Source organism: Aulonocara stuartgranti, assembly GCF_965226115.1.
Source record: "Aulonocara stuartgranti genome assembly, chromosome: 3".
In the NCBI taxonomy this organism is placed as follows: domain Eukaryota; kingdom Metazoa; phylum Chordata; class Actinopteri; order Cichliformes; family Cichlidae; genus Aulonocara; species Aulonocara stuartgranti.
In genome coordinates, this window is record NC_138941.1 from 2,857,339 (window position 1) to 2,882,959 (window position 25,621).

Sequence of the window (25,621 nt, forward strand, 5' to 3'; positions counted from 1 at the left end):
AGTGTGTTCAGTCATTTCTCAGTGGGTCAGAAATTGTCATCAGCATTTTGTAAAATATGATTGTTAAAGTTGTATTTTTATTATTATTATTCAGAACTTCCAGCTGCTGTTTGTCATCGTAAACTTAAGTCTAAGCTGAAGGAGAAGTTCCAGTGTGTGTTTGAGGGCATCGCTAAAGCAGGAAACCCAACCCTCCTGAATCAGATCTACACAGAGCTCTACATCACAGAGGGAGGGACTGCAGAGGTCAATGATGAACATGAGGTCAGACAGATTGAAACAGCATCCAGGAAACCAGACAGACCAGAAACAACCATCAGACAAGAAGACATCTTTAAAGCCTCACCTGGAAGAGATGAACCAATCAGAACAGTGCTGACAAAGGGAGTGGCTGGCATTGGGAAAACAGTCTTAACACAGAAATACAGCCTGGACTGGGCTGAAGACAAAGCCAACCAGGACATCCAGTTCATATTTCCATTCACTTTCAGAGAGCTGAATGTGCTGAAAGAGGAAAAGTTCAGCTTGGTGGGACTTGTTCATCACTTCTTTACTGAAACCAAAGAAGCAGGAATCTGCAGCTTTGAAGACTTCCAGGTTGTGTTCATCTTTGATGGTCTGGATGAGTGTCGACTTCCTCTGGACTTCCACAAAACTACAATCCTAACTGACCCTAGAAAGTCCACCTCAGTGGATGTGCTGCTGATAAACCTCATCAGGGGGAAACTGCTTCCCTCTGCTCGCCTCTGGATAACCACACGACCTGCAGCAGCCAATCAGATCCCTCCTGACTGTGTTGGCATGGTGACAGAGGTCAGAGGGTTCACTGACCCACAGAAGGAGGAGTACTTCAGGAAGAGATTCAGAGATGAGGAGCAGGCCAGCAGGATCATCTCCCACATCAAGACATCACGAAGCCTCCACATCATGTGTCACATCCCAGTCTTCTGCTGGATCACTGCTACAGTTCTGGAGGATGTGCTGGAAACCAGAGAGGGAGGACAGCTGCCCAAGACCCTGACTGAGATGTACATCCACTTCCTGGTGGTTCAGGCCAAAGTGAAGAAGGTCAAGTATGATGGAGGAGCTGAGACAGATCCACACTGGAGTCCTGAGAGCAGGAAGATGATGGAGTCTCTGGGAAAACTGGCTTTTGATCAGCTGCAGAAAGGAAACCTGATCTTCTATGAATCAGACCTGACAGAGTGTGGCATCGATATCAGAGCAGCCTCAGTGTACTCAGGAGTGTTCACACAGATCTTTAAAGAGGAGAGAGGACTGTACCAGGACAAGGCGTTCTGCTTCATCCATCTGAGTGTTCAGGAGTTGCTGGCTGCTCTTCATGTCCATCTGACCTTCAGCAACTCTGGACTCAATCTGCTGGAACAACAACAAACAACATCCAAGAAGTCTGAAACAGGAGAATCTGCAAAGAAACACTTCTACCAGAGTGCTGTGAACAAGGCCTTACAGAGTCCAAATGGACACCTGGACTTGTTCCTCCGCTTCCTCCTGGGTCTTTCCCTGCAGACCAATCAGACTCTCCTACGAGCCCTGATGACACAGACAGGAAGTAGCTCACTGACCAATCAGGAAACAGTCCAGTACATCAAGGAGAAGCTCAGTAAGAATCTGTCTGCAGAGAAAAGCATCAATCTGATCCACTGTCTGAATGAACTGAATGATCGTTCTCTAGTGGAGGAGATCCAACAGTCCCTGAGATCAGGAAGTCTCTCCACAGATGAACTGTCTCCTGCTCAGTGGTCAGCTCTGGTCTTCATCTTACTGTCATCAGAAGAAGATCTGGATGTGTTTGACCTGAAGAAATACTCTGCTTCAGAGGAGGCTCTTCTGAGGCTGCTGCCAGTGGTCAAAGCCTCCAACAAAGCTCTGTGAGTAAACATGTTGTCATCGCTTCATTGTTAAAATCATGGGAAATAAATCAGAAATGCTGAGTTCAAAGAGCACTGTAACATTTTTTTAAAATAGTAAATTAAATGATCATCAGTCACTCGGTAAATATATGGTAGTTTTAATGTTTCACTCCAGCATTTCTAAAACACACTTTGTTCTGTAACTCTTATCAAAGGACAATCCAGACCCAGCCTATAAGAACATGAGCTCTGATGCTTCAGCCCCTCTGACAGGTTTATTATCCTCAGTTTGTTCATTTGTCTCCAACTCCAGGAGTTTGGTTGTTTTATTCTAAAGCACAAACTTCACCTGCCAGACTTCACCTACATCTTTTTCTGATGTTCATAATTTAAGTTCAAGTTTGTATCTCACTTTCAGTGCACACCCTCCCTTTTTAAATATAAATCTCTGCTGTGCTGTCATGTTTTCATCCTGTATGGAGGGAGAAACTCGGTCTTCATTACTGAAATTGCCTCTAAGGTCGTGTTTCTTGTCAGTAACCATATGTAACTGTAAGGCTTCCATAACCAGTGTTATCACAGAATTACAGTGGGTTCACTCTGGGTCCTCTACAGTTTCTTCCCACTGTCCACAGACATGCAGTTAGGTTACCTGGTGATCTAAACTTCATGCAGGTGTGAGTGAGAGTGGTTGTCTGTCCCTCTGTGGGCTTAGTGGAAGAGACTGGATGGATCTCTGCTTTGTCTTTGATATATGCTGACAGCAAACATTCTCCATGAAGTCTGCATTTCAGCTCATCTCCTTTATACACACCTTTAACAGGAAGAGTTTTATACAGCTAGTGTTTAAAATCAAGTGTTATTCACAATACACAGGTAATGAGCATGATTATTGAATTACTAAAATTTTCTAAAATAATTGTTTTAGTTAATATTGTATGACAGTGTACACAGAATTATTAGCTCAGTAGGCAGAGTGGTCGCCCCATGATCATAAGGTCAGGGGTCGAATCCACCGAATAGCTACCTTGTGGTACCCCTGAGCAAGGTACCATCAAGGTACCAATCATGTGCACTGGACTGGTAGCACTCATAGTCTCATAGGTTTAAATAAATTTTTTAAAAAAAGGGTTCAACATATAAACAAATTTAATTTGATCACATATATTGTTTGTTTTTTTTTGTTTTTGTTTTTTTCCTTTCTCTCTCAGACTGAGCAGCTGTAACGTCTCAGAGAAAGGCTGTGAAAATTTGTTGTCAGTGGTCAGCTCCCAGTCCTGTAGTCTGAGAGAGCTGGACCTGAGTACCAACAGCCTGAAGGCTTCAGCAGTAAAGCTTCTGTCTGCTGCAGTGGAGAGTCCAGATGCCAAACTGAATGTTCTGAGGTCAGATCAATTTGTATTATGTTTAGTTCTGTTTGTTTATGTGTTTGATGTTTGTTTTTGTTTATGTCTTTATCCAGTTATCCTTGTTTCATAGCATTTTTATTCATTTCAAAGTTAAATGGAAGTTTTACTAACCTGCTCAGCACAAGACAATAAGCTATTGCACCTTGATTACACTTTAACAACAATCTTTATTCATGTTTTTATCTTCAGACTTAACATCTGTGAACTCTCAGAGGAAAACTGTGAAGCTCTGTCCTCAGTTCTCAGCTCGCAGTCCTCTAGTCTGACAGAGCTGGACCTGAGTATCAGAAAGCTGCAGGATTCAGGAGTGAAGCTTCTGTCTGCTGGACTACAACGTTTAAACTGTAAACTGAATACTCTGAGGTCAGATCAGAAAACATTTAGTTTTTAGAATTATTAATTAAAGTTCATACATATGATGTTGTATCTTAGTATGTTTATGTTTCCTTTAAAAATAGAAAGTCAACATTTAATGTTGTGAAATGTATTAACAAACTCTACATGAGTACTTGTTTTATAGATTGTCTTTTATTTTTCAGACTGAGTGGCTGTAACCTGTCAGAGAGAAGCTGTGAAGCTCTGTCCTCAGTCCTCAGCTCCCAGTCCTCCAGTCTGAGAGAGCTGAACCTGAGTAACTCTGACCTGCAGGATTCAGGAGTGAAGCTTCTGTCCGCTGGACTAAAGAGTTCACAGTGTGCAGTGGAAACTCTCAGGTCAGGATTCAAACTTTTCCACAGATGATCATTTGAAATGTGATTTATATTATTGTATAAACAGGTAACTTTTACAGCTGTCAAGTGAACTTTTATTCACATTTGAGTGGATAATTGGACTCTGAATTACTAAAAGTTGTTATAGTCATGTCTTTGTTTATTTAAAAAAATACTTCATGTACTGCCTAATTTAAAGATTTAGGCTCCTTTGGGCCCATAATATATATATTTGATTTCTTTGTGAATGAAATTAGGAGGATATTGGCGACTGCTGATTGGCTCGCTGTTTGTTTTTTATTCACAGTACTTAATTTTAAAGGCTGATTTCTCAAAATGAGATGTTTATCTTTTCTTCTACAACACGTGGAGCCACCAAATCTTCTTGCTTGATTTATTCATTACAGTTTGATTTAAAGAATATTAGACTCGTAACATAATAAATATATTTATTTCACTTCTTCTTGAGAGAAAGAAAGGGATGACTGGGTGAGCTCCAGTGGTTCATCCCAGCAGAGAGAGCGGCACACTGGGCTGCAAATGATCACAGTAGTAATGGCCATAGTTTGATAAAACAGGCAGTCTTACCCTGTAGATAATACAGGGTTCTGGTGCCGATGTGGGGGAGGGGAGTCGCCCGGTACTAACTACATACTACTAACTACCTCATCCAGATGTCTTCCCTACTAAACCTGATAAGAAGTAACTGCAGTAGCCTTATAGGTCAAATCAGTTTCACCTGTTAAAGTTAGCTCCACTATTAATTAGGGGTGGGGGAAAAAATCGATACTGTGTAGTATCGTGATATTTTGTTTGCTAATAATGTATCGATACAGGGACAGCAGAAATCGATATTTTGTTACAAACAATTTTTTCTCTGAAGTCAACATGCTCTGGAGTCAGAGCATGTTGACTTCAGAGCATGTTGATCCTTTTTCTGAGCAACAATCCTGACATTCCTTCACTGTCCAAATGTGTTTAACTTTTTTTTTGGCAGCAATAAACATGACAGTTTACTTATTTTAATTTAAGACATGTTTAATTTTAATTAAGTTTGAAACTTTTTTATTTAATGTAAAATTATATATTTTTTTAAATTTACTTTCAAATTCTTCAGTTGCTGAAGGGGCTGCATAGTTTTCATAAATTGCATAGTTCAGAATAGCTATAATTGTACCAGATGGTTGCATTCAGTTAAGTTGGACTAGACTGTAATACAAACCGTTCAGTTTGTCAACAATAAAACTGACTGAAATGAGAGAAAGACTGAGTGTGAGACTTTGATATTAGATAAAATGAATATTGATAAAGTTTACCTTTATGTGCAGAATTTAAATATCGCAAAATATTTTAAAAAATCGCAATAATATCGTATCGTGCGTTAAGTATTGTGATAATATCGTATCGCGAGTTGTATGGTGATTCCCACCTCTACTATTAATGGTGTCACTTGTTATTTCTGGGATGAGTTTAGTAGCCTGAACAGCTGCTTAAAGGAAAGTAATTAAATAATAAAAATAACCTAAGTCCGGGGGAACCTGCAAGAGCTGTTTGCACAAAGAATAATGCTCAGACTTTGAGGTTTTATCGTTTTACACAAGGTTTAAAAATGAATGTCCACAATTGAATTGCAGAAATTGTTATTGAGCTAATACTGATGTAGTTGTTATCTTTGGTAAGGAGAGGTTGGAGGAAGGATGAGCACAGTCAGGCCTAAAGATGCTCTTAATAATAATAATGGATTGCATTTATATAGCGCTTTTCGAGACCCTCAAAGACCCTTTACAATCCCACTACAGGGAGTGCAGAATTATTAGGCAAGTTGTATTTCTGAGGAATAATTTTATTATTGAACAACAACCATGTTCTCAATGAACCCAAAAAACTCATTAATATCAAAGCTGAATGTTTTTGGAAGTAGTTTTTAGTTTGTTTTTAGTTTTAGCTATTTTAGGGGGATATCTGTGTGTGCAGGTGACTATTACTGTGCAGAATTATTAGGCAACTTAACAACAAACAAATATATACCCATTTCATTTATTTATTTTTACCAGTGACACCAATATAACATCTCCACATTCACAAATATACATTTCTGACATTCAAAAACAAAACAAAAACAAATCAGCGACCAATATAGCCACCTTTCTTTGCAAGGACACTCAAAAGCCTGCCATCCATGGATTCTGTCAGTGTTTTGATCTGTTCACCATCAACATTGCGTGCAGCAGCAACCACAGCCTCCCAGACACTGTTCAGAGAGGTGTACTGTTTTCCCTCCTTGTAAATCTCACATTTGATGATGGACCACAGGTTCTCAATGGGGTTCAGATCAGGTGAACAAGGAGGCCATGTCATTAGTTTTTCTTCTTTTATACCCTTTCTTGCCAGCCACGCTGTGGAGTACTTGGACGCGTGTGATGGAGCATTGTCCTGCATGGAAATCATGTTTTTCTTGAAGGATGCAGACTTCTTCCTGTACCACTGCTTGAAGAAGGTGTCTTCCAGAAACTGGCAGTAGGACTGGGAGTTGAGCTTGACTCCATCCTCAACCCGAAAAGGCCCCACAAGCTCATCTTTGATGATACCAGCCCAAACCAGTACTCCACCTCCACCTTGCTGGCGTCTGAGTCGGACTGGAGCTCTCTGCCCTTTACCAATCCAGCCACGGGCCCATCCATCTGGCCCATCAAGACTCACTCTCATTTCATCAGTCCATAAAACCTTAGAAAAACCAGTCTTGAGATATTTCTTGGCCCAGTCTTGACGTTTCAGCTTGTGTGTCTTGTTCAGTGGTGGTCGTCTTTCAGCCTTTCTTACCTTGGCCATGTCTCTGAGTATTGCACACCTTGTGCTTTTGGGCACTCCAGTGATGTTGCAGCTCCAAAATATGGCCAAACTGGTGGCAAGTGGCATCTTGGCAGCTGCACGCTTGACTTTTCTCAGTTCATGGGCAGTTATTTTGCGCCTTGGTTTTTCCACACGCTTCTTGCGACCCTGTTGACTATTTTGAATGAAACGCTTGATTGTTCGATGATCACGCTTCAGAAGCTTTGCAATTTTGAGACTGCTGCATCCCTCTGCAAGATATCTCACTATTTTTGACTTTTCTGAGCCTGTCAAGTCCTTCTTTTGACCCATTTTGCCAAAGGAAAGGACGTTACCTAATAATTATGCACACCTGATATAGGGTGTTGATGTCATTAGACCACACCCCTTCTCATTACAGAGATGCACATCACCTAATATGCTTAATTGGTAGTAGGCTTTCGAGCCTATACAGCTTGGAGTAAGACAACATGCATGAAGAGGATGATGTGGACAAAATACTCATTTGCCTAATAATTCTGCACTCCCTGTATTCATTCACTCTCACATTCACACACTGGTGGAGGTAAGCTACAGTTGTAGTGGTAGGTTAGGTTTTGCCCAAGGACAAAATGACCAAGACAGAGAGAGCTGGCTCATCAGACAGACAAGCTCATCTTGTAACCTACTGGTTCGCTGGTCAGCACACCAGCTGACTAGCGAACCGGCTAACTAGCACACCAGCTAACTAGCACACCGGCTAAATAGCAAATCAGCTAACTAGCAGACCAGCTAACGGCAGCCACAAGCTGAAGGACGATTAAATGTAGTGGAGATATCAGAGATGACACTGGTGTGTCCGATTCACTCTTTAGCACTCTGGTCACTCCGGTGTGTCAGCCAGAACACCACTGAAGGCCAAATGATCCCAGCATGTGGAATAAAGAGCTTAAGGTTTGGTTTGAGACACTTTATTCTTTCACTGATTGATTCTTGCGGCTGTGATCATGTGTGTGGTTTCTTACAAAAAGGAAGTACACAATACAAATACATGACAAATAAGATGAATAGATAAGTTACATATCCAGTTATATGTACGTACATCAGTATAGCTAATATAGCCATATATAAGGACAAAGATCACAGTACTATAATGCAGTAATGTTAAACACAAAGGTGTATATCTACATAAATCTGTCCTATCAGTGATCAGGATACTGTAGTATACTTCCACTACATAAACTATAGAAACTAAACGACATTAGTGTGACTTTAAGTTACCATCAGTACAGACGAACTGATGGTAGTTGTACAAAATAAAGGCATTGCAATTATTGTGAAGGGCTTCCGGTTAAACTAAGATCAGCTGATTACCTCATAACAAATTGTTTGCTATAGAACGCAGCTCCCACTCTTCATTAATATCATGTACTGTAACTCCCAAGTAACCATGGTTACCCAGCCACGCCCAGTAGTCTCCAGAGAGACCAACAGCTGGTGCACGTTGTAACGCCGTGGCTTTCATAGTCTCTCCTTTTTCTACAGCTCATGTGTTCTTCTTGTGATGGTGCGTCTTGAGGGAGGCTCATACATGCCGTCATTTGTTGATCCTAAGAACGTTCCTCAGACCGACTTCTTCAACAACACTAATCAGCCTGCAGTTTGTAGCTACTCACTTCACTGTGGTGTTTGTTAGCTTGTCTTTCTTTGGTTTTATCCTGACTCCTCCCACAAGCTGATCCTACGTAGTCTGCCCAAGCCTCCCACCTCTGTTTGTTTGGGTGGTTTGTTTGCTGCCATCAACAGCGTGTAATGCATTTAAGTGATACTTCAGACATGAAGTACTCCGACAATAAAAAACTCAACTTTGCTTAAAAATAACTTTAGTTGTATCAACACTGCCCTCTGGAATAATTAGACTTTGGTGACAAACTGATGTGATCTCCATGTTTCCTTTGTTGGACTGTGGGCGAGTGTCAGAACTGAATGTACTGAGTAACATGTGGAGTTTAAATATGTGTCAGTTCCAGTTTTAGAGCTCTAAAGTGCAGCTATCATGTTAGGAATATGTTAGGAATAGACAGGAACACTGAGCACACTGAGGTCAAATCTTTATTTATCCAGTTCATCTGTAGGCTGAGCTCAGTCCATCCATTTAGTGAAATGATGTTTAAAGGTCTCCTTGTTCTGTGAGCGTGCACAGATCCTGAAGCAGAAAGCCTGGGTTAACAGAGAAATGATCATCACTGTGATGATGCTCACCATCTCTGACTGGGATTTGAGGTTTTGTCAAAGCAGCAAAGAAAGCCTGGCTATGTTGGACTGGGTGTGGAAGCAGCTCCCAGTTTGAGTTCAGGAGACAGACACCCTCTCTACTTTGACGATCAGCTTCAAACTTTCCTTTTTGATAAAACTTATAGTTAGAGCTGGATCAGGTGACCCTGAACCATCCCTTAGTTATGCTGCTATAGAGATGGATAACAGATGGATTGTTGTTTTGTGTGTCTGCAGTCTGTCAGGCTGTCTGATCACAGAGGAAGGCTGTACTTCTCTGGCCTCAGCTCTGACCTCCAACCCCTCCCATCTGAGAGAGCTGGACCTGAGCTACAATCATCCAGGTCTCTCAGGAATGAAGCTTCTGTCGGCTGGACTGAAGGATCCAGGCTGGAGACTGGACACTCTCAGGTATGGAGAGAATGTCTGATATAGGAGGAAGAGCTGGAATCATTTCCTGTGTCTTTCACTCACTTCCTGTTTGTTTCCTGCAGATGAGACATGAACAATCACACATGCAGGAATATTTTCAGGGACAGACACACTAGTCTAGCTGGATAGTACATGGATATTTATGTAGGGGGTCTTCAAGGAGTCTGTTTGCAGGAACATTAATGATAACTGATAAGTCATGTTGAGAGTTTCATTAAAAGTAGACTTACAGTTAGGTAATATTTGGACAGAGACAACATTTTGTAACTTTAGATACAAGTATCAGCCATGTGTGTGTTTCCCATGCTGTATGTCCACAGTCACAGTGACACTGACAGAAGGATGAAACAAGGCTGTGAATCATTTCAGTCTTTGTGTGTGACAAAGAGGCAGACAGGAGCAGCTAACATTTGGAAATGGAAGCTTACTGGAAACACTACATTCACGGCTGAATTCACAATAGATTTGTTCTCAAGTGCACATTTAGCAGCTAATGCTAATACTGTTTTCCCTTTGCTTTCTACAGCAGCTATTGCTAAGTAGGCCACTTTGCTCCGCTAAGGATTTGTGTGACCATGATGGAGACTCTGATAAGCTAATGCTGCTAAGCTAATGCTGTTTATGGGCCCTGTTAGAATCAATATTTCATTCTCATTCTGTTGTTTGAGAACAATATTAACGTTTCACATCATTATAACACAAGAGAAAAGGGTATTGGCATTAGCTACTAGTGCTTATTCACCTCAAATTACCTTTAGCTGCTAATGGCAGCCTACTTAGCATTAACTCCTCACTAATATAATGCTAAATTACATCAAATTAGCATTAACTGCTCATATTGTTATAAGGAAAGAGAAAACGGTATTAGCATTTGCTGCTAATAATTATTCACCCCTAATTAGAATAAGCCGCTAAAAGCAGCCAACTTAGCCTTAATTCCTCACTTTGTTGTTACCCAACGGAAAAGAGTATTAGTATTAGCTACTATCATTTTTAATAAGTAAGAGAAAACAGTATTAGCAGTAGCGCATAATGCTAATTCACGTCAACGTAGTATTAGTTAATAATGGCAGCCTACTTAGCATTAACTGCTCACTAATATAATGCTAATTCGCATCAAATTAGCATTAGCTGCTCAAGTTGTTATAAGGAAAAAGAGAAAACGGTATTAGTATTAGCTGCTAATAATTATTCACCCCTAATTAGAGTTAGCCCCTAATGGCAGTCTACTTAGCATTAACTCCTGACATTGTTATAATGCAGGGGAAAAGAGTTACCATTATCGGATAATGCTAATTCTCATCAAATTAGCATTAGTTAATAACGGTAGACTTCATATCATTAGCTGCTGTCATTCTTACAAAGCAAACAGTATGAGCATTAGCTGTTAATCCTTTTTCATCTAAAATTAGAATTAGCCACTAATGGCGTATTGTTAAAAAGTAAGAAAAAACATTGTTAGCATAAGCGGATAATGCTAATTCATCTCAAATTAGTATTAGCTAATAATGGCACCTGCTTAGCATTAGCTGGTCACATTGTTATAAGGCAAGAAAATATGGTATTAGCATTAGCTGCCAATTTCTATTTACCTAAAATTAGCATTAGCCACTAATGGTAGCCTATAGCAAAAACTTCTTAATGCTAAATGAAGTTAATTAATGCTAAGTAGGTTTAACTGAAATTAAAGTAGTGTTAGCATTAGCTGCTGATATTGTTAAAAGGTAAGATAAAACATTGCTAGCAGCAGCGGATAATGCTAACACACATAATAATTAGCATTACCTAATAATGGCAGCCTTCTTAGCATTAGCTGCTCATATTGTTATAATGCAAGGGAAAAGAGTTGGCAAAAACAGTGTTAGCATTAGTGGATAATGCTAATTCACCTAAATTAGCATTAGCTAATAATGGCTACGTACTTAGCATTACCTACTAATATTGATATAAAGCAAGAAAATATGGTATTAGCATTAGCTTCTAATGCTTTCTCATCTAAAATTAGAATTAGCCACTAATGGCATCCTATTTAGCATTAACTCTTCACATCGCAAGGGAAAAATTAGAATTCAATAAAAAAAAAAAGTGTTCACATTAGCTACTTGTATTGTTAAAAAGTAAGAAAAAACATTGTTAGCATAAGGGGATAATGCTAATTCACCTCAAATTAGTATTAGCTAATAACGGCAACCTACATAGCATTAGCTGGTCACATTGTTATAAAGCAAGAAAATATGGTATTAGCATTATCTGCCAATTCCTATTCACCTAAAATTAGCATTACCTGCTAATGGCAGTCTACTTAGCATTAACTCCTCACTAATGTGATGCTAATTCACATTAAATTAGCTTTAGCATTAGCTGCTAGCATCAGCCTACCTAGCACTAGCTGCTCACATTGTTAAAAGGGAAGAGAATACGATATTAGCATTAGCTGGTAATATTTATTCACCCCTAATTAGAATTAGCCACTAATGGCAGCATACTTAGCGTTAACTCCTCACATCGTTGTAATGCAAATGAGGCTAACTTGCATTAAATTAGACTGCTGTTATTAGCTAATGCTATTTAGCAGTAGCTGCTCACATTGTTATAAAGCAAAGGAAAACGATATGAGCATTAGGTTCTAATGCGTATTTGCCTTAAATTAGACGTAGGTGCTAATGGCAGCCTACTTAGCATTAGCAGCTCAGATGTTATAATGCTAGGAAAAAGAGTGTTAGCATTAGCCGTTCACATTGTTATAAAGTTAAGGGAAATAGTGTTAGCATTAGCTACTCACATTTTTAAAAGTGTTAGCATTAGTGCATAATGCTAATTCATGTCAAATTAGCATTAGTTAATAACGGCAGCCTATTTAGCATTAGCAGATAATGTTGACCTTGGCCCACTGGAAAAGTTAAGAACTAAAGATTTAGGAGTGTTTCTCGATAGCTCTTTCTCGTTTGAGAAACAAATGAATTCTGTTATTAAAACCAGCTGTAAGGTTTATATTGTTGATTGTCATTTATGCTTAGAAATATTTACTCATATATGCTTAGAGTTGTATAATCGATTGCATAATGATAGAGGTTTGATCCTGAGTAGTCTGTAAAGACTCTGTGTGCCTTCCAGAGTGCTCTGGCATGCACACACCACTTGGGGCCATGAGAGAGGTCGTACCCTCTCTTACTGATTTATGGTGTAGGACAGGGGTCTCAAACTCAATTTAGCTGGGGGCCGCTGCAGGCAGAGTCTGGGTGAGGCTGGGCCGCATTAGGTTTTCTACAAGAAAGGCATGGTTAAAAAATTCCAATCTTCTCAAATCTCTTTATTTTTATTTTTTAACACAAAATATGAAAAATGAATAAACAAATTAAGAATTAATAAGAAAATAAATCAATCTGTAATACATAAATAAAATAATAATAAGATATTTTTAGTCAGTGAACTTATGTGTTTCTTTCAGTCTTCTATATCTGCTGTGTTTAGATTGAAATGTCTGTATTAACAGTTCTATAACCTTCTTCTGAACATGAATGGAACACTGTAGAAAATGAACTGTTCTTCTGAACATGGCTTCTCTTGCCTACTCCTTGCTGCTAGAGACCTGGCAGCGTTTCCTCTCGCATAGCCGAGCCAGATTTGGCCTGAGGGAGGAAGCAGTTGCGACCCTCAGTATGTCTTGAAGATGATCATCCGTAAGTCTGAACCTGTACTTGGACTTATTGAAGTTCAAAGTGGAGAAGAGCTTTTGGCACAAGTATGTGCTACCAAAAAGGCACATGGTCCGCTTGAACATTCGGGAAAGCCGAGGGAAACTAGGGCTCAAGTCTCTCAAAAATTGTCCAAGCTTGTCTGCTTTTCCACTCACCTCCCTGAACTTTGCTTTGAGTTCAGAGTTGCACTGCAGCTCAATGAGCTCCATTTGAAGCACAGAAGGGGCATCTTGCACATCAAAGGAGAAGGGGTCCGCAAAAATGTGAAAGGTGGCTCTGTGTGTCTTGAAGTCAGCAAATCTGTGATCAAATTCCTCCTGTAGCCTCAAAATGACATCAACATACTCGTCAGCACTGAATGGTGTGCCTGCATCCACGAGTGCCTTGCATGCTGGGAAATGGCAAAGGTTTGTCTGAGAGAGCTGAGCTTTCCAGAGCGCCAGTTTTGTGGAGAATGCTCTCACGTTGTCATAGGCAGCACTGACAAGTTGCCCCTGGCCTTGTAACGTCTTGTTCAGTACATTAAGCTCATGTGTCATATCAACAAGAAAAGCTGAGTCCATGAGCCATTTGGGATCAGTTAGCACAGGAACACTAACTCCATCCTTCTCCATGAAGGCTTCACTTCTGCTCTCAACTCAAAAAGTCTCTTTAATACATTTCCCCTGCTGAGCCAACGTACCTCAGTGAAGTCGAGCACATCCCCATATTCTGACTTCATTTCCTCTAAAAAAGCACAGAACCTTCGGTGCTTTAAGCCCCTGGATCTGATTTGGTTGATGCATTTCACAACAATAGACATCACATTGTCAAACTTCAGGCATTTGCTGCAAAGGACCTGCTGATGGATGATGCAGTGCAGAGCAATGGCCTCCTCCACGCCTTCCTCTTCCAGTTTGTTTTGTGCCACCAGTCCATGTTTCCTCCCTGTCATTGATGGCACTCCATCTGTTGTTATTCCAACAAACCTCTTCCATGGCAAACCAACATTCTCAATGGCATCACACAGCTTGTAAATATCTGCTGAGCGGTGGTCTGGCCATGCATTGGAATTACTGTGAGCAGCTCCTCCATCACTTCAAAACGGAGTGCAAACGGAGTGATGCAAATAAAAACATGGAGCCACAAATTACGGTGCGACCCTATAATTAGTCCGGGTTACCGGGGACTGTTGTTGCCGATGAACAGGTGTCGCTATGTGACTGCAGACTAAATTGGGCTGCATTGAGTTCATGACTTTTCTTTTATCCCGCCGCCTACGCATCACTGTGAGAGTTAATATGAGATCTCTCTCTGTGGAAAAATAACTTTAAATCCCACTGACGTGTGTATAAATCTATATACGTATAATGTCCCGCTGGGCAGCAACTTAAAAAAACAACTTTTTTTGAAGTGTTGTGAACGCAGCGCGCTGGGGCGAATGTCGGCGTTTGCCCAATAGAAAGGAGGAAGCCAGCCAGGCACAGGAAAGAAAGAAACACTCCAGGGCAACGCTGCTGGAACTTTGACTCATTGAGAAATGTTTCCCTGCTTGCATCAAGCCCGGCTGGTGTCCCCTGAGATCCATATCCCACCCTGATTGGTGGGTTAATTCAGCTCCGCCCACAACACTGTAAAGTGTCATACATTATCAAACTAACATTACATTTTCATATTAAGGTGGGGCCAAAAACTATCGTCCTGCGGGCCGCAATTGGCCCGCGGGCCACGAGTTTGAGACCCCTGGTGTAGGAGGACACCTACTCTGTGTCTGGTTAAGTATAAGAGCCCTTTGTTAGGGGGACCGCTGGACTCTTAGCACCAGCTTTGGGGTCACAGGGTCACATCTGGAACACACACACACACACACACACACACACACACACACACACACACACACACACACTATGCACAGACTGGTACTCTTTGTTCATACCTGTGTAAGACGTCATAATGAACTTGTGCATATTCATGTAAGCTCAATAAAGAGCAGTGTTACGAGGGAGCAGACGAGAGCGACTGAGGTCAAGTGAAGGAACGGCGCTGTCACAGTTCTCTCCCTCATCAATTGTCTGGTTCCAGCGGTGGGTCTGTGCTAGACGACCCATCACCAGCTTTTTCCACTGGTTACCAGTACGTGGTGGAATCCACTTCCAGATCTGGTTGTCTTTAAATCTGTGAATGGATTGGCTCCATCTTATCTCTCTTTAACAAAAGAATCCAAGTGGAGCCCTCAGGTCTGCAGATAAGCAGCTTCTGACCAGAACTAGACGTAAAAACAGAGGTGAGCTTTATCGATGGCTGCAGCCAAACTCTGGAACAGTCGCCCTTCACATCAGGTCGTCACCAACACTGGACATTTTTAAAAGCCGGTTGGAAACACATTTGTACTCTGTAGCTTTCAATCCTGACCAGTCTTTATAGTCATTACTGTGTATGTTTCCTATTTTCTCTCTACTCTGTGCAGCACTTTGGCTCAAGCTGTTTTTAAATGTGCTGATAAATAAATGTAGATTTCTTTGAATAAAACAGTGGAGCCGAGCTTTGAGCTCAGTGTGTAACAGTGTGTGTGTGAGAGCCATGTAATGTCCATGTGTGCATGCTGACTGTGCTGCTCTGACCCCCCTCCTCCTTTCAGGGTGGAGCCTGCTGGAGTCCGATGGTTGAGACCAGGTCTGAGGAAGTGTAAGTGTGTTTTTAATGGGATTCATGAAAACAAAGCAGCACACATTCAACCATCTTCATCATGTCAGGAGTCATCATCAAAGTGTCAATCAATGAACAGATGATGGATCAATAACTGCAGCTGGATTGTGTTTGTTCTCTCCATCAGATTCCTGTCAACTCACAATCGACACAAACACAGTGAACACAAAGCTCCAACTGTCTGACAACAACAGGAAGGTGACACATGTGGAGGAGGTTCAGTCATATCCTGATCATCCAGACAGATTTGATGTTCGTCCTCAGCTGCTGTGTAGAAATGGTCTGACTGGTCGCTGTTACTGGGAGGTCGAGTGGAGAGGAAGCGTTTATATATCAGTGAGTTACAGAAGCATCAGAAGGAAAGGAGGCAGTTATGACTGTGTGTTTGGACGCAATGATCAGTCCTGGAGTCTGTTCTGCTCTGATCATGGTCCTCGTTCTGTAAGGCACAATAACAGACAAACATCCATCTCCTCCTCCTCCTCCTCCTCCTCTGTCTCTAACAGAGCAGCAGTGTATGTGGACTGTCCTGCTGGCACTCTGTCCTTCTACAGAGTCTCCTCTGACACTCTGATCCACCTCCACACCTTCAACACCACATTCACTCAAACTCTTTATCCTGGGTTTATGTTCTGGTCTCCTGGTGACTCAGTGTCCCTGTGCTGAGTGGAGTGTAAAGAGTGTCTCCTGTTACAGAAACACTCTGACTGTTGAACAGATAGTTCAGTCTGTACATGTCTGTCTCTTTCACTCACAAACACGTTTTCAGATTCATGGATTCAATCAGTTGATGTTTGAAACTCTTCTAAATGATTCCTTGTAAACTTCTTCAGTCACAAACAAACAGGAAGTGATGTCACATGTGTTCCTGTCCACACAGCAGAATGAGTCTATTGCTGACAGTGATGTACAAACAGAGTGAGCATTTCTGAGGCCCAAAATAAACTGAGTAGTTCACTGAATGAACAATGGACTGTGAGCTCAGTTCCTTCATCATTAGTATGGATTATATATGTATATGTATTATATTAGTATCATATATATCAGGTGCTGCTGCTTTCAGTCATTGTGCAAATGTGCTGTTTGTAAGCTTGTAAAGCTGCAGTCAGCTGAGACTGAAGAAGTCACCTGATCAGTGAGCAAACGTTTCTGAAAACGTCCAGATGAACAGAATCAACCTTTTGGGATCAGCCAGCAATGCAGCATCATTGTTGTTCAGCTTCAGAGGTTTGCAGGAATGAACTGATGACCAGAAACAGCTGCAAAGTCCAAGAAAATACCAGCTGGAGTTCAGCTGCATTTGAAGAAGTCAAAGAAAAGTAAGGATGGCAAAGGGCGACGTTTTCTTCCAAAGAGCTGCAAACATGGTCGACGCCTCATTAGAAGAATCATCTGGACGTTTGTGAGGAACTCTAACCAAGAAAGCAACGTCACACAGATCCAACAGACAGTTTCCATGACTGCAAGTGTTGAGTGGAAAAATGCTACGTTGCATTATTGCATCCTCTCACCACAGGAGGCGCTGTTGGCACCACTGATTGCTGATCAGCTGTTCTCTGATGATCTGATTGATACTGTGAATAACGGGACTCACTGAACTCTGTGACACAGTGAAGATTACAGAGTTTAACTTCAACATCTGACTGACGTCACACAGACAGAAGGATGAACCAGTGAGGCACAGAACACAGTTACTGGAGATACTGGATCAGCTCCATGTGAACCTCTGATGGAGAAGCTGCTGAGCCAGAGAAACATCAGGACATGACAGCAGCTGCACTTATCTAACAACATGTAGCAGAGCTGATCTATGTTAGAGGATCTATCACAGCAGCTGAAGCCAAAGTCCAACACTGGATACCAGCTGAGCCTGTGCTGAGTGTAGTGTTACAGGAAAAGGGCAGAAACACTGGTAGCTCCCAGTGATGCTGACTGGGGCACAGAGCTGAATGATGCAGCATCAGGACACTGTTTCAGTCTGACTGACAGAGAAACCTGTAGCTGTATCTACATGTGAGGCAGAGGCCACACAAGCAGCTTTCTATGTTTCACAGTGACTGAGATCTTCAGTGGGGGTGGACATGCTCCTGTACAGACCTCTGAGGAGAACCAAGGTGCAGTCAAAGAGTCCAGTCTGTCCTCACAGATGTGGACATGTGCTTTCATCAGGTCTGCTGTCAGCTAGCAGGCTCACATCAGAATCACTGTTCCTGAAAAACACAGTCTGTGTGACATCATCAGTCAGCTGATGGTCCCAGATCTGAATGGTTTCTGTCTCTACTGAGGAAGTCAGAGAATATCACTGAGGTGTGGATCAGGTCTGAGTGAGCTGTGGAGGGACAGCTTTAAACAGTCCACAGGTCTCACGTCCTGCTCAGTCTGGTAGCAGATACCTCGTATTGTTCCAGATGTGCTGACATCAGCAGCAGCACAGCTGTGTGATACCATGAATCTCAGTTATTGATCCAACACACAGTAAATACAAAGATCAGGATTTCTGAGAGTAATCATTATGAGTCTGAACACATGATCACTGAATGTTAGTCTCCACAATAATAAGCTAACACAAGCAAACACAGCTTTCAGCTCTTATTTTGAAACTGGCTTATTTAGAGAGCTGTGATGTGAGCGTGCCTGGCTCTGAGGCACTTGGGTCAGCCTCTGTTGTTTAGAAGTGTTACAGACTGTGAATGACACAGACCTGTCAGTTTCCATGTTTGTCTGTAACACAGCTCAGGGGCTCCATGCTGAACGCATCCATCCAGTGTTATTGATCCAGGACTGATACCAGCATTGGGATCAATACTACAACACACAATCACATGTGTCCACGTGATGCAGTTTGAAGAGCAATCAGATGTCTCTGTATGAGGAGGCGGGGTCACAGGAAGTTCACAGAAACTCTGCAGCAGCATCATCAGCTCACATGGAAACTTTGATGATTCACTTCTGTGGTGTTTTTACAGAAACACGTCACAAAATTAGCTCCACCTATTTTGTGAGCTTTGAGTTTCTTGTCTTCATCCTGGATTCTTGTGTTGCTGTTTTTACACACAGCAGATATTTCCTGGTTGCTTCCTTGATGACCACATGAAGCTTTCTGAAGCTTGGATTGAAAACGCTTCATTACTCAAAGCTTTCCAACACAGGCCTCTGTGCTGCCATCTGGTGGACAAACATGTGAAGTGCAGCGTGAAGCTACAAATGAAACTGCTTCAGCTACGTTTATATATAACATACTATAACCTGTATAATGTGGAGATCAGGGAAATTATTTTGTTGCTACTGTTAATAATCATCATCATTACCATTGCATTAATAATATAATCTACAGCATTGATATTGCATTCAGATGTTTAAACATTTTGGTACCCAATTAGCCTTTACTACAGGTGCAGTTATAACCACTTTAAACTGTTGAGTTGAATCTATGATCTTAAATGCTTTTGAATGCTTGTTATAATCTTAAGTGTGTATGGGCTGATTCTGCTGATTCTGAGTCCACTCTGTGCAAAGTCTTGACAGGAAACTGCAGGTTTGCAGAGCGTGCTTTTGCAAAAGTGAAACTAAAAGCAGAGTGTAAGTGCAGCTTATTCTGAGGAGCTGTTTGGATGATGCTATTTGAATAACCAGGTTGTTCATTATTATCTTTTATACTTTTATATTCTTTTATTAAGCTTCTAGTAGAGGTTCTTGATTAAAACATTTATTCAATATACTACATATATAGTTTTAGTAAACTGCTGACACATGTGAGAGTGGCCTCTGTTTGACTGCGAGTGTTAGTAGGTGAGAGGTGACACAGAGTGCCAAGTGAGGTCGTGACACACACACACACATAGTAGATACATTCAGTTATAGGTGAGAGGTTAATCATGTTTGCTTGCAACTGCGGGCGTGCAGAAGTGGTATCTTACTGCAGAGCATGGTCTGTGGTTTTGGAGAAGCGGCAGTCAAAAGGTTGACAGGAAACATCTGCCATGAAGATAGAGATAATGTTCTTTTCAAACTGTGTTAAAAGTCATTGTGGTTTTGATTTGACGTATGTATGTATGTATCTGTGTGACGTTGAAGGGGCGTCATTAAATTCAAACCCCGATGGTATAAAATATCTGTTTATGCTTTGATTAGTCGGAGATCAGCGCTGTCTGCGTACGGCGCTGGTCCCCCCACGCCTGTGTTCATTAAAATCAATTGTTTGACCAAGCTCTTCTGGACCTGGTTGTTTGTACTCTCCTTCCTCAATATTTGAACCTTAACAATAACTATATGTATAGTGTATTATGTAGGTGTTAGAGCTGGGGGTAGAACTGCTGATGGCCTGGTTGTTATTTATGTTCCCCATGGTTCACCAGCTCTCACACAACATCAGCACCAATGATCCACGTCCTCATAAACCTCTGAATCAGGTCCTGAAGCAGTGACGTCCTGAGTGAAGACCTCACTGATCACATGACTCTGGTCACCTGGACTCAGTGTTTCTGAAGCAGTGTGCTGGGTTTTTAAAAATACGTGGCTGCTGCCTGATGTTGGGCCCACAGAGGAAGACGACTCACTCGCTCTTCTTCACTTCCTCCTTAAACATGTGGAAGGAGAGCAAAGTGCTGCCAGACTCTTATTTCTGACAGGAACAGAAGAAACCACAGCAAACTGGTCCAGTTCTTCATCTTCATCACAATCTGTTTATTTCTGATGGTGTCTTCAGTCTGAGGTTTGAAGTTTCCATGTCTGTGTGATGTGTGGTGTGAAGGCTGCTGGTTAAACTGGGACTCACTGTTTAAAGCACTGAGTGCTCATAGAGAGATGCTCCATGAGTCCCAGTACAGACTACAAACATGGTGGAAACTTAGCTTTGATATCCACACACTCTGCACGTCTGTGAGTAACTGTGATGAAGATGTGCAGAGATCTGTGTCCAAACAGGAGAAAGACTGTAAAGACTCTGTGCTTCTAACAGCCTCTGTTAACATATGTGAGGCTGTTTGTTGTTGTTGCCATGGAGCTTTGCACTGTTTGGGTCAGCAGGTCATGTGATCAGGTTTGTTCTGCTGGACGATGGTTCAGTGTCAGGTTTGTTTGCATTCATCAATAAATATCTAAATAAATCAAAGACTCCATGTTTGTTCTTTCATCATGTGACCTCTGCTCATCCATCTCTGTGTGTATCAGGATACATTTGGTTCATAATACACAGAAAAATCAGAGTTATTACCTGTAATAAATGTGAAAGATTCCTGCAGTGATAACCAGGCAGGACTGAAACACATCCAAGCTGTCACCACAGTAACAGCACCGCCCATCCACAGGTGAGGGGAGGAGCAAAAAGAGGGACTTTGACCATTTTATACTAAAAACACTCAACTAATGTTTCTAATATGAAACAAATAAGCCCACATTAATGTGAGCGTTTATTAAATAATAATAATGATGATTTCCTCCTGATCTCATTTCCACAGCAGAGAAAACTGTGGTGTATATTGAGGTGGAGGGTGTGGTCTGTGGCTCAGGTGTAGAGTGAGGGTGGGGTGCACCACAGCAGCATGCTGGGACTGCTGAGGGTGGAGGAGGGAGTGATGATGACATCAGAGCTGCAGCACAGAGACCAGTGAACACACAGTCTGTTCATCTTTGCATAGATACAATATACAGCACAATATTGAATGACAGACACGCTGTGGGAGCTTCCACAGATACACTGACGTCAGCATCCAGAGTCCTCCTGCTGCTCCCCCCTCAGAGCCCCGTGATCAGCACCAACACATTCAGTTAGATGACAGAGTCCAGCTGCAGCTAGAATCAGCTCCCCTCTGTGAACAACAGCACAGCGTCAGTGTTTCACACTCAGTGAAAGGAGGAAACAGCAGAAGAACACCATGTGTGCTACGTTTCCCAGGACACACTACAAACTGCACAAATACAGAGCAGCACGTGGAAGGACCTGGAGCTGCATTTACAGAGCTGCAGACAGCGTGATGTCCAGTATGGACAGGTGGAAGGAAGCAAGTCCTCAGCTGGAACACTCGTGTTTGTCCACAGACAGGAAACACAGCAGGAAACTTCCTCACAGAAGTGCAGCTCATGGATAACACACTTCCTGTCAGTCAGAATGAGGCTGCAGCCAAACACAGAAAGGTGTTTTTGTCCAGATGAGCCCAGAGAAGAAACACGAGTGTTCACAGACATCAGAAGCTCAGAGAGGTGAAACATGAGGTTGGAGTCCTCGTCAGCATCCAGAAGAGCTGCTGTGAAACCCTGAGTACTCATGACAGACTCTGATGGCACAAACACATCATGATTCAAACAGAAAGACAAACATGGAGCTCCTGATCCTCCTGCATGAGAACAAGCTGACATGAGCGCTGTGTCTGAGAGTGTCTCCCTGTCACAGTGACAATAACACAGCTGCTGCTCACAGTCATTAAACTGACCTGAGGTCAGCTGTGCTCCTTACATATGAACCATGTGACCTCACATCAGTGCTGTGGATGACTGTAGTCATAGAAGAGTAGAGCTGTAGCAGGTGGTGTGAGGAGGAGGTGGTGTATTCTAGTTAACGCAGTACTGAAACACTCCAGCAGAGGGCGCTGTTAAGTCCTTATTGTAACACAGTTACTGTGTGCAGTTAGACTTCATACATAATCTGCACTTATTTCCATCAGACATGCTGTCAGGAAATGATTGGTTTCTATTGATTCTACTTCCTGTTGACTCATTTGATGACAGTGAAACAATCACAGCTGATTGTGTGATGATGTAAACTGTCACTGTTACATTCAGTGTGTGTGACATAATGTTAGTGCAGGCTGATAACAGCCTGGTTCTGTTAGAAACACATGAACGTGTCCATAGATCAGTGTGTGTTTAACATGAGAGCTTCAGCCCTGCTGATGTGTTAAATAAAGACATGCAGGAAAACTGATGAGACTCTGAAATAACTCTTTATATTTATAATGTAACTCTGCATCAAAAGAACAACAAAGGATCCCAGACAGGTTTCTGTGAACAAAGACCATTCTGATGTTTCTGTGTTTCTAACACTTTGACATTATTAGTAAACAGACTGCAGTGAGCAGCATTTATAAAGAGCTTCTATATAAAGATATGACAGCTGTTTGACAAGTTTATCACTCTGTGTTTGGACCTGATCAGTCCAGCTGTTTACTTGAAACATGTTCATTTACCTGTTCTGTTATATTCATGTTCTTGTCTCTGTTGAAAACACATTTTAATGTTGTTGAAAACACGCAGTTCTTTGAATCTTTGGGCTGAAGGAAGGACAATACTCGGTGTATATATGCTCAATCAACAAACATTTATTTCGGTACAATTCACAATAAGAGCATTACAACGTCCGGACGGGAGAGATGCCTGCAGAGGTTCGACAGCATGTCTCAAAATGGTGGCAACTTTCACAGACTTTTATAGCTAATCCCAGCCCCCCTCTTTGTCATAAAAGCTGCATCTTCACATGTTTTTCTAATTCTTAGTGAGCCTGGCTCCTGACCTTGCCTCCCTGTCTTTCTGTGTGAAAGTGGAAGGGGGGTAAAGAATGTGGTTTTATCTCTTCTGCCCAGACACCTAGTCTCCCTCTTATGGCCTTCTTCACATGATTCAGCAGTAAAACATTCTCAAGAAGACAGTGTCAGACATTCACAGCTGATCAAGGATACAGAGTAATGCACATTTTGTCTAATAAACTACAAATGATTATGTTTCTTTTATTCAAGAGTATAATAGAGACTAAACTACATACATAGCACACCATTAGAACTAAAGGATAATATATGGCCTGTAGCTGTTAAGCTAATTTACTACCTTGACTACTGGTCATAAAATGGCATATGTTTAACTACTTGTCATTAACAACACCCCCTTGATCTCTTTTCTCAAAGAGATCACTTACAAGACGCATTCCAGGGTCACAAGGTCCACGTCTCTCCATTCCTCAGGATCATCCTTTAACAGAGGCATCATAACCCCCCGGCCCTCCGGCCCTGAGGTTACGGCCCTGTCAATAAGACGAACTACTAGAGCTCTGAGGCATGGGATCAAACAACAACCACATGTGGTTAAGACAGCAGTAAAAACAGACAGTGAGACCAAGATTGACATAACAAATCCCTTCCATTGCCCAAAAACAGAAGTCATCCATTCCTCCAGCGGATTGTCGATACCTGAATGTTCATGCATATTATGGGCCAGAGTCCGTAGCCCCTCCAGTGCTCGAGTTACAGAGCCATCCGGAGCTGTATTATTGGGAATAAAAGTACAACACATTTGTCCAAACATTTCACAAACCCCTCCTTTTTCAGCCAGAACCATATCCAGCGCCATCCGGTTCTGCACTGCCATCAGAGAGGTTGGACCTACTTGTTCTGCTAAACCCTGAATTGCATCACGGGTCAAATTTGACAGTCGGAGAACGTTATAGTGCACATAGTTAATTCTATCTACGTTTTTGTTGGGGGTGACGGGAAACAAGGCAGAAAGTACTGGAATGTTTTCAAAACCGGCTGCTATCTGATCTACTAATTTAAACTCATTTGGAACGCCACGCGGAACACCGATAGAATCTATATATGTGGGTGAATTAACAGTTAAATCAAACGACCAAGATGATCCTTTAGGCCACCCTTGACCAGGCGTCAAGGTGGTCGTCGCGCATGTCCCTCTACCCTCTCAGAATTATCCTTACCCCCTATTATCAGCAGAGGCGCTCCTAGTCTGACCATGGCACAAACACCAACCGCTTCATTTGGTATTCGCACATGCAGACTCCCACCTCCACAATAATAGTACAAACCGGCTCGAGCCCAAGTACCCACGACCGTGGCGCCCGCACGCGCTGCCTCTCCTCTTCCTGGAAATGTGGCCTCACACCAATCAGCCGGGATCTCTCCAGCGTCATACTCCTGCTCTCCAGGATCATCTGCAGTAAAATTGAAACAAGTATAATTAGCTTTCCTAGGTGTGAATGGTCCGGGAATGGTGTTATTATCTATTGGGGGAAATAAAGCAGATAATGGAGCACATTTTCCTGTATTTACTGCTCTCCGAGTAAGTCGGAGCATGCAATCAAAACCCCAGGGGTCCTCTGGATACAGAGGTGCCGGTTCAATAAATAAACGTGGGCGTGCTGTAGCGCATGCCACACAATCCGACACCTTTTGCTCTTTTGTAGTTTCAATCAGCCAGTCCAACCACAGGTTGCTGTCCACATAGCCTGTGGCACGAGACATCAGCTGTCGGGGTTTCCACTTTGTGTAGTCCATTTTTGTTACCTTAGACACGGAAGGTGGGGCTTTGGTTGATGCGGTGTCGCTGCTAGATAAATTACAGCTTAATGTGGCGTTGTGGCTGGGCAATTTACAGGATGGATCTTTAAAGTTTATCTTTATTATGCCCCTTGGGTCCTTCCCAAATACATCTACTCCTAAAACACTTTATCTTCTTTCCGGTACCGCTGCGGTGTAACCTGCCACCCACCAATAGACATTGTAAGTGGATTTTGTGTGTTACTGAAATCACGCTGAATTGCAAACCCCTCCCAACGGCCCCGTGTATCCCATCCTGGGAGGGTGTAACCGGTCACCATGTCCCACTCCTCACACGGGGTGTACCCCGTGGCGGTGGGTTTACCTATAAGACAAGCATTTGTGAATCTTATGTCATGACATGTCCATACTTCGTACCCGCGCCAACTGGTCTGATCCTTTCCACAGTCTATCACG

The 25,621-nt window shown here is 42.1% G+C and overlaps 1 protein-coding gene across 1 annotated transcript in view; it reads left to right on the forward strand.

The window, feature by feature from the left end:
* LOC309702403 (NACHT, LRR and PYD domains-containing protein 3-like) overlaps positions 1-17,131 on the forward strand; it is a 28,070-nt gene extending 10,939 nt beyond the window's left edge. Inside the window, exons 8-13 of the mRNA XM_082527121.1 lie at positions 95-1,892; positions 3,473-3,646; positions 3,823-3,996; positions 9,313-9,486; positions 15,823-15,869; positions 16,018-17,131. Of these exons, the coding sequence (XP_082383247.1) occupies positions 95-1,892; positions 3,473-3,646; positions 3,823-3,996; positions 9,313-9,486; positions 15,823-15,869; positions 16,018-16,556 (2,906 nt within the window). The 3' untranslated portion in view covers positions 16,557-17,131. The remainder of the gene's footprint in view (positions 1-94; positions 1,893-3,472; positions 3,647-3,822; positions 3,997-9,312; positions 9,487-15,822; positions 15,870-16,017) is intronic.
* Positions 17,132-25,621: the final 8,490 nt, after the last annotated feature.